This window comes from Procambarus clarkii, chromosome 92, assembly GCF_040958095.1.
Source record: "Procambarus clarkii isolate CNS0578487 chromosome 92, FALCON_Pclarkii_2.0, whole genome shotgun sequence".
Classification (NCBI taxonomy): Eukaryota; Metazoa; Arthropoda; class Malacostraca; order Decapoda; family Cambaridae; genus Procambarus; species Procambarus clarkii.
In genome coordinates this window covers 8,326,553-8,344,525 of record NC_091241.1, presented here as the reverse complement: position 1 = coordinate 8,344,525, position 17,973 = coordinate 8,326,553, and the positions used below count along the sequence as shown (strand labels likewise).

Below are 17,973 nucleotides of genomic sequence, written 5' to 3'. Positions count from 1 at the left end.
CTTACCTAAATAAACATTTGATTTGATTTGACTTACAAATATAGATGAAAAATAGATTATGAAGTATAAAGGTTGATGTGCGCGTACTAGTGGCTTTACAAAATTGTAAATACCATTCTATGTATTCTCACAAACCCAATGTACCTTCTTGTATTAAATAAATAAAATAAATAAAATAAGATGTAGCCGAGGATGGGAAGGATTAGTTATGCCATCTATTGAGTGTAGGAGGAAGCAGCGTGAGGCAGCAGGAGGTGTCGGGGAGTGTGAGAGTGTACGGGGGTGAGTGGGTCGTCTGGTGGCCCCCGTCACTCACTGTAAACATTCCAGAGTGCCTCCAGAGTGCCTCCAGAGCTCTGCCCGCTGCCAGTGTCTCTTACACTGGCCGAGCAACACCAGCGTCTATGACGAACTTCCTCAAGTATAAGTGAGTGTGGGGCATGTTGTGTGTATTACTGAGTGCCAGAGTTGGGTGTTTATGGCGTGTAATTACCTAAGTGTAGTTATAGGATGAGAGCCAAGTTCGTGGTGTTCCGCCTTCTCGATACTCTTGTCGTATTGTACTTTGAAACTACTGACGGTTTTGGCCTCCACCACCTCACTTAGTTTGTGCCAACCGTCCACCACTCTATTTGCAAAATAACATTTTCTAATGGTATTTTTGGCACCTCTGTTTTCTTAGCTTGAACCTGCGCCCTCTTGAACAAATCCACAAGGGCAGTGACGAGGATTCTAACCTGCGTCCGGGAGCATCCCAAACACTGCCTTAATCGACTGAGCTATGACATGGTTAAAAGTGTCTGGGATGCTCCCAGACGCAGGTTCGAATCCTCGTCACGGCCCTTGTGGATTTGTTCATTTGATGCATCACGTTATTGTGATTTCTGTGTGTACTGCGTCCTCTTGTTCGTCAAGTTACCGGTTTCGGGAATTCCTCTGTCAATTTGGTAGAGTCCTGTTAGTATTTTGTAAGTGATCATATCACCTCGTTTTATTCTATCTTCTAGTTTTGGCATGTTTAACGCTTCTCGTCTCTCCTCATAACTTTTGTTTTTCAGTTGTGGAAGCCATTTTGCAGCATGCCGTTGCACCTTTTCCAGTTTGCAACTTTTCCAGTGTGTGTGTGTGTGTTTGTTTATGACATGTATTACATGTGTTTGGTGTCGTGATTACTTTATCTTCACCGGGGCGTGGGGACCACTGCAATTATTTAGTAGTAATAGTTTATTTATAAAGAAATACTTCATATGATTTATGGAACTGGTGATGGGGATATCTGGGTGATGGGTTTACGGGCCTTACAAGGGTCTTATTCAGTGTCTATTGTGTTACATTCTATTTTGTTATGTTTACCATATTTGCATACTTTAATTATGTTCCATTTTTACACATCACGTTTCTAGAAAATGTCAATTACGCATTCATGAATCTTCTTCTTTCGGGGTATGGTAATGACGTCATCCCTCCCTTCGGGGTGTGGTAACGATAACGATAACACCCCTTCGGGGGGTGGTAAAGATGTTATCCCCCCCTTCGGGGTGTGGCGATGATGTCATCCTCCCTCTTTTTTGGGGGATGCATTAGAGCATTTGAGTATGTACTATCCCTTTCACAGTACATACTCAAATGCTCTAATCTTATTAACAAACGTGACCTAACATAAGCTTACCCTTCCATTTATCTTTCTTTCTCTTTCCTTTTCTTTCTCTTTCCTTTTCTTTCTCTTTCCTTTTCTTTCTCTCTTCTTTTTTTCTGTTCATTGTTTTCTCTTACATTCCCTTGCATTCCCTCTTCTTATTCCTATTACTATCTGCTTCTCATTCGGTGGTTATAATAGCTGCCTCGTATGGGCCAATGGGCCTTCTGCAGTTCTTATTCCTACTACTATCCCCTCTACTACACCTTATCGTTCATACCTTTTGCCTTGCTCCTCACCTCTCTCTTGCCTATTTATTGCCCTGCATTAACTCCCTCATCAAAATTGACTTGAGAATGGTCAGGAAGGACCGAAACATCGTCGTCTCTTCACCTTTTAGTGTGTGGTCTGGTCAACATTCTTCAGCCACGTTATTGTGACTCATCACCTGCATTGGGGTTATGGTGATGACATACCCCCATATTTTGGGGTTATGGTGATGACTTACCCCCCATATTTTGGGGTTATGGTGATGACTTACCCCCCATATTTTGGGGTTATGGTGATGACTTACCCCCCATATTTTGGGGTTATGGTGATGACTTACCCCCCATATTTTGGGGTTATGGTGATGACTTACCCCCCATATTTTGGGGTTATGGTGATGACATGTCCCTAATATTTTGGGGTTATGGTGATGACATGTCCCTAATATTTTGGGGTTATGGTGATGACTTACCCCCATATTTTGGGGCTATGGTGATGACATCCCCCCATATTTTGGGGCTATGGTGATGACATCCCCCCATATTTTGGGGCTATGGTGATGACATCCCCCCATATTTTGGGGCTATGGTGATGACATCCCCCCATATTTTGGGGCTATGGTGATGACATCCCCCCATATTTTGGGGCTATGGTGATGACTTACCCCCCTCCCATATTTTGGGGTTATGGTGATGACATTCCCCCCCCCCCCATATTTTGGGGTTATGGTTATCTTGAGATGATTTCAGGGCTTAGCGACCCCGTGGCCCGGTCGTCGACCAAGCCTTCTTTTTGTTACACACCCCCAGGAAGCAGCCCGTAGCAGCTGTCTAACTCCCAGGTACCTATTTACTGCTAGGTGAACAGGGACATCAGGGTGAAAGAAACTCTGCCCATTTGTTTCCGCCTCTGCTGGGGATTGAACCAGGAACCTTAGGACTACGAATCCTGAGCACTGTCCACTCGGCTGTCAGGCCCCTTTTGATTGTAATTTTGATAGTGATGACATCCTTCACATTTTTGGAGGTGTAGCAATGACATCGCCCACGTTTTGGGGCGTGGCGACGACAACCTGTACCCCATTCCTGTTAGGGTCTGTCATTTTTGTTGGTAGTGGAAGTAGTGTCTTCAGTGGAAGTGGTAGTGGTGGTTGTTGTTTTATTGCATAGTAGTAATTTAGGTTTATATGTGAGGTGAACTGGTAGTGGTAGGAGCATCAACATCACAAGTCAAGCCTGGCCTCAGGCCAGGCTTGGGGAGTAGAAGAACTCCCAGAACCCCATCAAGCATGTACAGTATTAAGCAGTAGCGTGCTTGGTAGTAGTGGTAGGTGAAGGAACGTGAGGGATAATCAATAAATGGACATGTCCTTCACTGTGTGACAATGAATTAATAACAATGCTAGCGTGTGCTCATTTCGGGGAAGAGGAACACGATATACATGGCTACAGTACAGCAGTGACCATTATGGATCATGTTTTTCAGGAGTTGGTATCGGATGGAGGGTGCGGAGAACACAGACCATTTTAGAGACCTGGAATTAATAAGAGAAAGGTAAAAATCATGTCAAAGCAGTTCTTACTCTGATTTAAAAAATGGTTTACCTTTGTTTGCAAAGTGCTTGGTTTGAAGCATAGGAATGGCTGAAATTGGTACGTCTCTTGACAACCAAACTCTTATACAACACAACCTTGATTCAACGAACTGTACTGGACCAAACCCAGTTCATTGCAGTGAGAGATTTGTTGCAACTGGAGATGACGCTACAATGCATTTCCCATGACCTACAAGCTAATTTCTCTGGGCAAAATTTCCTTTTCAACCTATTATAGATAACTACCAAATGAACATGTCTGCAAAAGTGTAACCACTTCTACTCATTATCTCACATCCCCAGCATCACAACTCATTTCCAAAAGGTAGCAGTTCCATACCCGAGTGAACCTTGCCAACTGAAAAAAAAAATAGAATTTGGTTTTAAATATTCCCAATGGCTTTCCCAAGGCTCAAACCGTTTCCTGTAATGTAATGATGAGTACATATACTGACAAAAATCATCAAAAATATGATTGGAGCCATATTAAGAGTTACCTCTTATACCCTAACATTTCTCATGCTCTATGGGCTGATGTCACTAAACAAAATTTGAAATTCAACCTGTCATATGAAGAACTACTACCAAGATAACCTGTCTGTAAGCCTCAAAATCTTATTTTCAAAGGAAAAGGGTCCCAAATTTTCTGAACAAAAACCTCTGCAACGTGAAATAAAAAAAACAGAGAATTTGGTTTTAAATATGCTCAGTGGCTTTCCCAAAGCCCCAAATATTTCTTGTAATGTTGCCTACATCTCTGAATTTGGTTCCAACATCCTAAGCAAATACACGTATCCCCAGCTTCAGCAAACTTTTGTTTGTTGAATAGGATGAGTAAACCTGCCATGGAAAATGTGTGCGCCAACCGGAGATTCGCTGAATTAAGGTTTGTTGAATCAAGGTTCCACTGTACAATATTGTACTGTATTGGAAAGGGCAGGAAATTGGTCAAGATGTGATATTCTTTGTATTTGAATAAATTTAGACATTTTAACTGAGAGAACTCTCATATAAATGATAATCTGAAACCTGAATTAATTACAGATGTAGTGTTCTGAATAAGAATCGAATTAAAAATGGAAATGGAGCTGAAGGGGTGGGAGTGTCTGGCTCGGCCCCAATATGCACCATTAAGGATCACTCCAACGACGTCACCAGTGTGGATTTTGCTGGCAGATCTCTGCTTGCCACTGGCTCATCGTAAGTTCTGGAAATATAAGAATGTTTAATTTAGCATTTTACCTAGAATAATCGAGTGTCAAGAATTTCTTTGCAGGGTCTGAAAGTTAAATGATATTGAGGTACATTAGCTGGTCTAGCAAGAATTTAAATATTCATGTCTATATTCAGTACTGTACATTGTTTATGCATAATTATGGCCCTTTGATGTCAGAGGTCTCCAATCATTCCATCTACAATGGCTGTGCCTCCAACCTCAGCATAGGCTGAAGCTATTACAAACTAGATATAAAGATTATACAGTATTAGGAGTCAGAAATGACTCAAAAACCATGGCTAGGTGCATCCAGTATACAGTAATGTTAACCTGTGCGAGAAAATACAAATAATTCAAGAAATAAGACAGCGTGCATGTGAATGTAATAGAGTACTATTAACTCCCCTTACATCTTCCATCACTGTTACTACTATTTGTCAATTTAGCTTATAATTCCTACTTCAAAATCTCAACAAAAACTATTTTACAAATGCTGATTATGATTGCAATATTTGATAGAAGATATTTTTAAATATGAACACTATTTTATGCAATATTAGATATTGGTGTCTTAGCTCTTGGTAAAGTGCCTTACTCACTCTCTAGCAACTTCCAACACACACTCCATTATTTGGGATTTTTAGCATCTAATTTTTACTTCTTCCTTCAAAATTTCACCAGAAGCAGTTTTAGACATGCTGATTAAGGTTGCAAGATCAGTTCAATTTCTCTATTATGAACCCCATACCCATTCCGTGGGCAGTGGTGGATCAAAAAGGAAAAATGAAGACATTTAAATGGTTTTTGGTGTACTATTCCTTCCTTAAGGTTCCCTCGGTTAATATTGCAACACCTCTTGGTTTGTAGTCTTGCTTGCTCTTCAGTAGCTTCTAAAACCCAACTTTATACTTTAATCTAAGTTAGTATTAAGTTTTAGTCTTAGTGCTTTTCCTGCCCGAAACGTTTTGCGTAATACAGTAGTGGCTTTAGGCATTGTATGTACTAGCTCTATCTATAAATCCATCAACTTTTGTATTTCACCTTGTATGTATGTACTTTACCTGAATAAATATTTGTATTGTATTACTTAAACTACTATGTAAGACCCATATATACAGTACAGTACTGTATATGTGTTTTTACTTGTTCATGTATCATGCATACTGAATGGCTTGGAGAAGTTGGTGCCGTCAGTGTTTTTTTAAATTTTATTGAAGAATGCATAACAAGTGACATCAGTGCAATATTGGTTTCAGTGACAAGAGTGTGCGTGTGTACAAGTGGCAAGTTGGCGACACCTTTGTTGAGGTTAGTTACTCTCCACTTCTTGGACATACATACGGAGTCAACTGTGTCAGTTTCTCTCCCTTTGGAACAAAGTTAGCTTCTGCTTCAACTGATGGATCAACAATCATATGGGATGTGAAGGTAAGAATGGTGCATTTGTAAATAGTGTTTTTTGTGACATTATTGTGCAGTGAGATTGCTTCACATATGTGTCATAAGACAGTTAAGTGACAAAGTTTAAGTTTGCTTTCTTAGAATGGCCACAAACATTTGATTGTATAGCTGGATTGTATAGTACACATGACACTGTATTATACTTGTTTACATTTTTTATTTTGGAGGATTATGTAAATTTGGGTGTACCTTTTAGCTCTGTGATTTTTTTTAAACTTATTAGATGGTGGTTTACATTTTCTTATACCGTGTAACCTTATTTAACTTGGGAGATGTTTTGGGAGAGCCTTGTCTTGCCTAGATATGTACAAGTAAAACTTGATAGAATAATAGAGATGCAATTCAAAGACCTAACAAAGTGGTGCTTTATTTATGCATAATACAATAAAACACCTGCCTGAACTTTATTATTCAGTATTCTGAGCACTTTTCAGTTGCAAGTATACTGCATAAACTGCTCTATATGCTCACAATGATGTACATGAAGGCAAGCATTTTCTTGAACATTTGGGAAGGTCTATAATTCCTGACTGTACTGTAATCCAAAAGTGCATACTCAACCACTTGGGCTGCATGGTAGCGTGACGGTCTCCCTTCATACTGATTGATGTTCAATCCCCGACCATCCAATAGGTTGGGCACCATTCCTTTCCCCGCCCCTATCCTGATCCCTTCCAAGTGCTGTATAGTCATAATGGCCTTTGCACTTCTGTTCCCTTTCTTTCCAAAAATGCATAAAATTGAATCTATGGTGCACTTTCCAGAAAGTACATGATGATGATGGCTTCTTTAATTTTACCATTTACATACATGTCACTACTGCACACAGTTGCTTCTATGTGCAATTCCTGCTGTTGCCATGGCTAGGACTCTGCACAGTCGGTACAGGTGGACATCTTGCACCAGTGCAAGAAAAGTGCTTGAGTGCTAGCTACAAGGGAAGAGATGAGACTTGCTTCCTAGCCATTTCTCCCACAAGTGTTTGTTTTTTTCCTCTGCTTTAATTTACCATCTGCCAACACTAGTTTCAATTGACCAGCAAGTTATGAGGGCTGCATCAGTTCGAAGGCCAAGATGAAGAGTTAAGAGATGAAACTGTAGAATTTTTTAGGAATACATCTTCAATTATATACTACGAGTTTAGGTTAAAGTGTTAAAAATTCTTATTTTACTTTATTTTTTGTTAATGCATCTATTAAATGAATAAAGGCTGTATTGAAAACTGATGTAGTATCATTCTTGCAGACTTCGTTTTCAATGTAATTTGAAATCTAATTGTGCTACCAGACTGGGGATCGTCTGTGTTCACTGCAACCTCCAAGCGAAGCTGCAGTACGAGTATGTGCCTTCTCCCCAAACTCGGTTCTGTTGGCTGCGGGCGGAGATGATGACATGGCTGGTATATGGGATGTGTCAACATTGTCATTGCTCAGGTGTGTGGTCTCTTACTAAATGATTATTCTATAGTTACATGACTGGCATATGCAGTGTGGTGAAGTTCGTATTCCTCAAGTGTGTTGCCTTATATCCTGAACGAATATTCCAATGTTACAGGCATATGGTGTTGAGTGTCATGTCTCGGGTTTATTTCCATGGTTCCTAAATGATTACTCTATAGTTATTTCCTGATTAGTCTTCACCTTAATATGGTTATGGTTAAAGACTGTACAGTATATACTTATTAGTTTTATTTTGTTTTAGAATGTTTAGGCTTTTTTTTAGCCTATTTAAAAAATATTTGATTTTATTGACTTAATCCAACCCATCCTCCTGTTTAGATAGTAGTTTTAGTAACTATGTGCACTGTAGTACAAACATTGATGTACTAAGCTATGAGATAATAGAATTTGGTACTATTCACTTTATAAGTCTAAAAAAAGAAGCAAAAAAACAAACTTAAATATTCCTAGGCCTAGTATAGCACACACACATACTGTATTAGGCCTTAGATAGCATGTATTAGGGCTAGTAAGGTTAGGTTAGGTTAGTTTAGATTGTCTTTGCAACAAATACAAAACCTTTTCTGGTTTGTAGAAATTCAATAGTACAGATTTTTTTCTAATTGCATTGTATGTTGATATATGTACTATAGTCCTCATCATTACTATAAGTACTACCAAAACAGGAGCATGGGCTGCTTAATCATTATCCTGAAACCAATTTATAATACACAGGGTTGTTGTTGTTTATAGATTCAGCTACTCTGAACAAAAGTTTCAAGTAGCACGGGCTATGGTGAGCCTATAGTGGACTTACCTGGCACAGGAGCGGGGCTGTAACTGTATACACTGGGAATTTTGTGTTGATTTTATTGTGTAATTATTTATTGTTTAATATTTTTGTTGCACTTAATTACCAGTTGTTGATTACAATTTGTCCATCATAATCTTGCAAGTGTATGTATCAACAGTATATTGAAGCTTCATATATAGATAATAAAAGTTTTTTTTTATGTGTATTTTGCATCCTATACTTCACTGTGGTCTCTTTGCTGTCTACTGGTGCAGCTTGTGTTGATTTAGACACTCGACCTACACATCTGAAAAGAAAGGTGGTGCGGGTTGGGTGTCTAATTTTCAGCCATGTTGTTGTGACTTTGTCTGCATAATGCTGAATGTTTGTACGTGTATGTAATTACCCAAGTGTAATTACCTAAGTGTAGTTACAGGATGAGAGCTATGCTCGTGGTGTCCCGTCTTCACAGCACTCTTTGTCATATAACGCTTTGAAACTACTGACGGTCTTGGCCTCCACCACCTTCTCACCTAACTTGTTCCAACCGTCTACCACTCTGTTTGCGAAAGTGAATTTTCTTGTATTTATTCGGCATCTGTGTTTAGCTAGTTTAATCTTGCGTTTAATGTGTTTTTTGAATTGTGGTAATGGCAGAGCAGCTATAATATTTGGCATATTTTTTGCAGTTGTTAAATTATCATCCCAAAAGGCTATTTAATGCAACTTGCCAGATTATTTTTTAATCTACATTTGACACTGATATGTCAGTTGTACTTTATTTTTTATAGCCAAAGATTCTGACCACACTATAAATGTCCTTCAGGTTGACGTTCACCAACCATCACCACACAAGCTTCAATAGACTTCACCTCTAGCCCATGTTATGTCAGTATATCTTAATTAATTTGGTTTTCCTGCTTGTACGAAAAGTGTGCTGTAGGAAATATGCCGTAGAAAGTATTTTCTTAGTAGTACCACTTTGAAGATAGTTGTCACACCTTTCTCTGTAATATCTTGTCATTTTTAGGCTTCCACCAGCTCTTGCTTTACATCTGGATGTTTTCATGAGCTCTTCCTTTTAATCTGGATGTTTTCATGAGCTCTACCTTCTGATCTGGATGTTTTCATGAGCTTTACCTTCTGATCTGGATGTTTTCATGAGCTCTACATTCTGATCTGGATGTTTTCATGAGCTCTACCTTCTGATCTTGATGTTTTCACGAGCTCTTCCTTCTGATCTAGATGTTTTTATGAGCTCTTCCTTCTGATCTGGATGTTTTCATGAGCTCTACCTTCTGATCTGGATGTTTTCATGAGCTCTACCTTCTGATCTGGATGTTTTCATGAGCTTTACCTTCTGATCTGGATGTTTTGAAAGCCTTGTCCTCATGTCCTTCAAGTTTGGATGGCTGTTCCACATTATCTGCAGGCTCACATTAAGACTTACAAGAATAGATGAAAAAAAGAAGTCAAAGATTTAGCATTCAAAAGTAACAGCAATATTAGTAAACATATTAGGGCAGTAATTAAGAGAAAGTGGGGTTTGTGATATTTTTACTAAAAGGATGGGGAAACCATACAAGAAATTAATTGTATTGCAGAGAATTTGTCTGAGGACAAATTACAGCAGTTTAGTAATAAATGTGAAATAGTTAAATACGTTTTTATCACTCTTGGTGTTATATAAAAAAAAAGTAGCATTTACAGCCTTTGTTTAAACATTTGTAAGTTTACATATTGACATACAGTACTTGAAATGTCACCTGTAGGATCCCGGTAGTATAGTCGGGTTCGTTCACAACTCGCAATCGAGAATTCTGGGTTCGAATCCCCGGCAGGACAGAAATAATTGGGCATTTCCTATCGCCTAATGGAACTGTTCATCTAGCAGTAAGTAGGTACTGTACTCGGTAGTTAGTCAGCTTGTGGGGTTGCATCCTGGGTGGGGGGAGGGGGAGAACTTGATTATAAGTCTAATGTGTATTAATACACTCTTGGCTGCCTGTCCCTGATACAATGAATTATTATTAAATTATAATTTTTAATCATGAACAAAAGTTAGCAACTCTTGCCAAGAGTCAAATTGGTCAAATTTAGCATTGTATTTTCTTGTTTTGCTTTGGACTCCTGCATATCAATACTGGTATGTAGTTTATCTGCTGTAACACTTTCAGAAAACATATCTTGGGGAAAGATGGTGAATCTGCTTTGTTCTACTGGATCATTGTTGGTATGTAATGGTAATTTTCATTGGTCCATCACATTCCAAATTTTTCCCTTCACTGTTCAATTTATTTCCATTTCCATTAATTTGATGATACTGTATACAGTACATGATGTTGCCACAGCAGTTTTGTGTAAATACAATTAATTTTTGGCTGAAGAGTTATTCTTCAGTGGAGCTGTTAAGTCTTACTCCTTTTCTAACCACTCTAGATGTCAATGGCTCTTAGTGTGACATTTCTAACCTTTGGTTTTCTCCGAAAGTTGCTCACTGTTTTCGGTATATCTTCTGCACATAGATATTTGAGATAAGCACCTTTCTTGCAGTGCTCTTGCTCAGCTCGTGCTTCATGCCACCACCACCACCACCACCACCTACTGCCACAAACACTGGCTACTTGCACAAGTTTGCCTGCAAAGAACTAGACCTTATATTTCACTGAATGTTTTTCAATGGAACACATACCAAGCTACCTGCTTCACTGTTAAGAATTTTGGGCATTATTTTTTTTAACTGTCATGATCTATGTATGTACACATGTATGGATATTATGTTGTGTGTATGTATGTATGAATGTAATATCTGTAGTACAGAATGCACAAGTACAGATATGTAATGTATATATAAATACAGTATATATAAATAAACATGGAATTAAAAAACAAAACTAAGCCACATGAAACTTTCTGCACCATCCCTGCAGGGTTATAAATGGTATTACAGTACCAGTCTCTGAAATGAATTCAGTCCAGCCTTGAAACTAAAACTTAAAAGTGTGAAAAAACTTATTTTAAAAACTTAAAGCCCTTCCTTACCCTTTTTATTATCACTGGTGAATGCCAAGGCAAGTTTTCCACTAACTACCAATTGGCCTCCTTGAGTACTTGCACTGACTACCACCAGGTAGCAGCACTAAACACACATCCAGGTTTCTACCCCCAAGCCATATCATACTTTGACTTTCTTTCCTGTCAGTAGGCAGGTTCATGTTTTATCCTTTCCTTCTTCCTAGCTATTGATTGTGTGCCATAAATGATCACCTGCCTGATGGCAATGTTTAGCATGCTGGAACTGGAGTGAAGTGTCAAAAATGGTGGGCATCTGTTTACTGATGACCAATGAAGGAATTAATTTGCACAGGATTTTTGTTTCCAATATATTGGACCATCACTAGTTATTAGGGATTAACAATGTAGCTACTGGTACTGTACTATACTGTATACTCTTAGAACATCTTGGTCTGGGCACAATTGTCAGATAATATGTGGGTCAGGCCCCTGTGCCCTTGTTAGCTGAAGTATAGAGCAACACAAGTTTTAAGACCTTTCCATCTGTCTTGCTAGGAAATTTGAACTCTAGGATTAGTTGCAGAACACGACCTTAGCAAGCCCTTTTGCTGTGTCACTGGTGTGTAACTTTGTCCAGATTGTCTTCCTGCTTGGCCTCTCTGGTGTCAGCTGTCCTGGGGACCTTGCCACTTGATTCTTCTGTGCAGGATGGTGTGCTTTCTTCCCTACGGTGTTCCCGGGACTGGCGAGTCGACCCATTATTTTGCATTATTTATCGTTTTAAATCTTTCCTTAGGAAGCAGCTAAATGAGATTGCTTGGAAATAATGCTTTGAATTATATGAAGTGCCTTTCTGAGCAGTCCATTCAGCTGCTCAGAAACCTGAGCAGACTATTCAACTTCCTGCCTTATATTCCCATTTTTCCAGTGCAAAAGTTTGTTCCTGGCAACAGGATGTGTGTGGGGTGACTCAGATGATGAAACCCAGATGTGTGGTGCTGCTGCTGCTATCAGGGGCTGGTTGGCACAGGTTCCCAAGCTGGCCAGCTAGGAGTTAGCAAGAGCACATCCTTGACATTCACCTGTGGTGCACAACGAGGGTATCAGAAAGGGCTTTGAGTTAGAGTTTTTATGAATGGATGTTGGACTATCAGTCTTTCTATGCTGAATTGAATACTCTTCAGTGACCTAGTACTACTATGACCCTGCAGAGACCACTTGAAAAGTACCTTGTAATGCCAGTGCTATTATACCACCCTGCTTGACTGTGCATGATCATGTCCTTAAGACACAGTAGATCTTACTTCAGGAAGCCACCAAATGAATCGCTTAAAAAATTGATTTTCATTTGCACTGCTCAACTCAATCCCTAATGTTTACAAAACTGAGTTTACAGATGTGCATTGCATAAAATATTGCATTTTTAGAATTATATAAATTTGTTAGTTTCTGTTGTATTTTTCCATTTGTTCATTTTGAAAGTGGAATAATTATTTGAACTTCAGCATGTTAGATTTGTACTGATGCATATGCTTAGGTGCTTTGACAGTTTTGTAAAGAGTGCCGGTATAGAATGATTACGTGTTTTTTGCTTACAACTCACATTTGTTTGACTGACAGTGACTGGCAGATGATCTTTATAGATCTCTATGTGTGATGATTTTCTTTTTTTAGTAAATTATTACCTATTTGGCATTAAGTTGTGTGCGTTATAAGTACAGTAGTTTATCAGGAGGATTTGAAAGTGCAGTAAGCAGTATGGTAAAACCACACGTTTTGCAGTCGTTTTTTTCTTTAGCAAAAGTTAATGAATTGTGGGAATTGGCTGCTGATGTGGCTTTTGAGATTGTAATTTTCTTCTTAATTTTTGCAATTTATTTTCATAAACATCTTTTCAGAAACAAGCAATCCCCCGAAAAGTGTTTACTAAGGTGAGTTGTACGCATGTGTGTGTGCACACGCACACACAAGCAAGGACATAAGCCTTGATGTGTAGTTCGTGCATGAGAATACATTTGTTTACGTAATACTGTACAGTATTTACACTTTACTGTATTAATGTGCTGTAAATAAACCTTATTTTATATTTTTACTTTCAAGTATAAATTCCAGCTCATGGTTAAAAAAATCTTTTGCATGTTTTTTTTTTTCTGCAGATTTTTTTTTACACAGATTTTCTTTAATAAGGTTATTGCCCTTTTCCATGCCATTTTACTTGGAATAAACTCAGTATGAGGGATAAATAAAACAAATTCCAGAAAGCTAATAAAATGTGATAGGGAATATTTTGCAGATCTACTAATATTATTTATTCACTTACTATACAATAGTCAACAAAGCACCATGGAGGTAATGTATAGCAAGCATTGCACAATACTATATGGTTTACTAGACTATCTTGTTAAACGTGTTACGTCACATTTCGTGCACCTCTCACGACCGTCGTGCCGCCTGTGGTATACACTGTGGCTTATATAACTGCTCTCCTCTCTTGCAAAGGATAATTTTGTAAGTGTACATGTGTCTGGAAGGTCTACACTACCATGTTTTCTTGTGTACGAGATATTTGATATTGTTCTCCACCAGTGCTGGTCGTGTTCAGGTGCATGTAAGGTGCAGCTGGGCCCAGGTGGTGGTATTGGGAAGAAATTCTGCTTTAAACATTTTTCCTGTTTGTGTCATTTCATGATTTTGCATTTCTTTACTTTTGTACAGAATATTGCCACCTCATGCAGCATCGTTAATGGAATAGTGCATGCAACAATTATTCATTCTTTTTTTCTGCAGGTTATCTAAACATATTGAGATGTGGAAAATAACATTGTGAGACTGAAAAGTTTTGCATGATTATTTACATGTCAACTTTGAGAAACTGGGATTGTGTGTGAAAAATATTATTTCAGCAACTATTCTGAAAAGTGAAATTTGTGCAGCAGAAAAGTTGAGGAAAGGGAAATTGAAGTTGTTAATTTTTTATGTTCATTGTGTTTAGTGAGGAACGAATGTCACAAACCCGTGTATATGATAAATGTTAAATAAATAATGTTGATGCCATTGATACTACTATGATTGGTTGGTCTCACTTATGTAACTGGCAACATCTTTACACAGTGTGAATGTTATTTCATTTACCAAGGTGACCCCCCATGTATTGCTTCAGTGTAGTGTCACTACATCTTGCATACATTCATTTTGTCTATTAATATGTCGTGACAATAAGTGGTTCTTTGTGTATTTAAGTTAGGTGGACCTGTGTGCCGAGGTGGCTACACAGTGTATGTGAGGGACGGGAAGAGAGAAGTAGGTATGTTCCTTTATCGTCTTTCATTTTTATATATGCAAATTTTATACATGAGAAAATCATTGCCTTAAATACTGGACTGCAGTATATTTTTGTGATTATTTTTAGTTGGTATTGAAATAGTTGTGTGTGTTAGGTTTGGTTAGGAAAACCAGACTCCTTCACAAAGGAGTTTGGTTTTCTCTGTGACCTCACAAGAATAATAGAAATTGGTTTCTTTCATAAAAGCTGAGGTTTCCATAGTTATGTTGTAATAATTTTCTTACTTGCAGGGCCCCCCTTAGTAACTCTCCAAGCTTATATACACTGGGTAACCCCATGTATAAGCCTTAATAGGCATAATTACCCAGGGTCACCACGAGAGTTGTCCACCTAAAGGAGCCCAAAAACCTTGAAAGTTAACTCTAGGGGTTACTGGTCTTCTCTAGCAGTTCAAGGGAAGACAACTTTGAAACAAATACCAAAATGGTGTAGACATCGAGGATCACTCGGTGAGACAAGAATACATGCTACCTTGAGGTTACCTTGCTCGTGAAACATTAATAGCATATACCCCTCACTCTCCTAGCACAAGGTTTAAAGTACAACAGGAATGCTAGTTCACTCTGGGTGTGGCAAGGTGGTGGGTGAGGAGTGCTTTGATAGCAAATTATTTATTATTAAGCATTAATTGGGAATGTTCATGTCTTCTGTGATTGATTACTGCTGGTAGTTCTCTTCAGTACTAAGTTAATCCATGATCCTCACATGCTTCCAACCTCTTTCAGGAGGCAAGTCAAGAACTTTTGGAATCATACTTGCCACCATTGGGTAGGCATTGCTGCAAGATCCTTGCATGTTGAATATGGTCCTACAGTTTCATTGCCATAAGCTGAAAAAACCGGTACAGAAAGATGGCTTTGTACCCTTTAACATGTCTGCTTTTGGAAGAATGTGCTTCATTCCACTTACATATGGAATGAAGGATTTACCAACTATTACTCTTGGCCTTCAGTATTCATGAATTAGCTGCTGCTTGTAATAATTTATAACAAGTACCAAAATGTATCCATCAGGTTTGCACAGTACAAGTAGAAAGCATTTGTGATGTAGCTGCTATCACTAGTAGTCTTAGTAACAATCCCCATTCTTTTTCTTGAGAGGTTTATAAAGCTGAACTGTAGTACTATGATGGTCTTTAACCACTCAACTGTGCAAAATGCCTTAAGGTGCTTTGAGCGATGTGCGATTTGTTTTTAATTACCCCGGTAGGCCATGTTTTAATGTTTTCATCACTTTTTGTGATTTTAAATGGAAATGACTGAGTTTGGAAACATTTTGACATTAACATTAACTGAACATTTATAAAAACAACAAAAATATGTCCTAAACAACTGCTGCACCATGAAATTTTTGCCAAAAACAGGAGTGCAGTGCAGGGGTTAAATCGCAGATTGAACGAGTTATTGCCCTTTGGGTGAAAAGCATCTTCTGCTCTCTGTCATACACTAGGGCATGGTGAACTTGAATTGATACCTGAAACATGGATCTCTAAAGGACTTTGCTTGGATTTATGTATATCAACTTACTCAGTATTCTCAAACTATCAATGAGTTCAGACTTGTAGTGTCATGTTTAAAGAGTTTATAGTCCTGGAGTCTTCTGCCGTTTGTGGTCCAGTATGAGATTGACTTAGTTCCATAATAATTTTCATTGCTCTGTGTTGATTGTATGATAATTTATTTATTTTTTATTTATTTATTTTTTTATGCAAGATTTCCAGGTGGAAGTGCACAAGGGATTTGTTCAGCTTAACCTATTCAAAGAAGTTGAAGGTTCAGTTGATTATTTGCAGGGTTTAGTCAGCATAGTTTATACAGTAATATGTTTCTTTGATCAGTTTTCAGTTAAGGGTAAACTATTACTCAAAGGATTTTTTCTATTTAATTTGTTGGAAAGTCTTCCTATGAGTTGTTGCAGCTGTGATCTTATATTTATGACCCACATGAATAGATTTATATGTTTCAGTTTTCAAAATGTTTGAATACAGGGAAAATGTTTTTCAGTACATTTACTAGTCCTTTGACCATTTAGGAAAATTCATAAATATTAGTATGCAAGGCTACAATATCAATTTTGCTTCCCAGTTTCCTGTAGTCTGTAAACTTTTGTAACTTCTATGAATTTGATAATTGGTTTGTTTAATGTTTTAAATTACTAAAAGAGCCTTAAAATAGTTGTGACACCATGCTCATAAAAATTATCCAATCTAATTCTGTTTATTTTTGGATGATTTTGCTTTGCATGTTTTAACATGCAAAGCAATGTTATATCAATTCCAGAATTGCTATAACCTCTGTTATATTCAGAATTGCTATAACCTCTGTTATATCAATTCCAGAATTGCTATAACCTCTGTTATATCAATTCCAGAATTTTATCATTGATTTTGTGCAGTTGTAGTTTCTGGGCTCTCTCATTATTGAGAGAGAGACTTTGTTTATTAAATGCATTAGATAAGTCTATATACATTATGTCAACTGGGAATCCTTTGATCTGTTGACCAGACCACACACTAGAAGGTGAAGGGACGACGACGTTTCGGTCCATCCTGGACCATTCTCAAGTCGATTGTGACTTGAGAATGGTCCAGGTCGGACCGAAACGTCGTCGTCCCTTCACCTTCTAGTGTGTGGTCTGGTCAACATACTTTGGCCACATTATTGTGACTCATTGCCTGCAATCCTTTGGTCTGTATAGTTGGTTATCCTTTTAAGAAATGTGAGTGGTTTTGTAGGCAAGAGTTGTTTTTCCACAAAATTGTGCTGTGATGATTTTACAAGATTGTGCAAAGTGAGATGGTGGATGCTAGTTTCACTCAGTCTTGAAGCTTCAAGACTATCTTGAAGAAAGCGCCAAGCCATTACAGTACAGTATTGTCATAATGGCTCGGCACTTTCTCGTGATAACTCTCCCTCCCTCCCTTGCAAATGTGAGGTTACACTGATGGGGTCTGATATTGTCTGACACCCAAATCAATTGCAAATAGATAATAGATACTGATGTATAGAGAACACTTGCTGATAGGCATTATTTGGTGTAACTACACTGCAATAGTAATTTGAAGTACACTTTTATTTTTTTATTTTTTTTTTAAGCTAATACTGTATGTGTTTCTCTGCAATAATGTTATGAACTTGTCAGTAATGGAAACAGGTGACATCATTAATGGTTTGATTTCTTTGAACCAGTTGATAAAGATGATTGGGACT

At 38.1% G+C, this 17,973-nt stretch overlaps 1 protein-coding gene across 2 annotated transcripts in view; it reads left to right on the top strand.

Moving 5' to 3' along the window:
* Positions 1 to 272: 272 nt before the first annotated feature.
* Positions 273 to 17,973, top strand: part of LOC123775096 (WD repeat, SAM and U-box domain-containing protein 1) — a 30,046-nt gene continuing 12,345 nt past the window's right edge. For both annotated transcript variants that reach the window (XM_069319267.1, XM_045769957.2), the window contains exons 1-5: positions 273 to 427; positions 3,389 to 3,457; positions 4,542 to 4,697; positions 5,970 to 6,141; positions 7,462 to 7,607. In XM_069319267.1, coding sequence (XP_069175368.1) covers positions 405 to 427; positions 3,389 to 3,457; positions 4,542 to 4,697; positions 5,970 to 6,141; positions 7,462 to 7,607 — 566 coding nt within the window. In that variant the 5' untranslated portion in view covers positions 273 to 404. The remainder of the gene's footprint in view (positions 428 to 3,388; positions 3,458 to 4,541; positions 4,698 to 5,969; positions 6,142 to 7,461; positions 7,608 to 17,973) is intronic.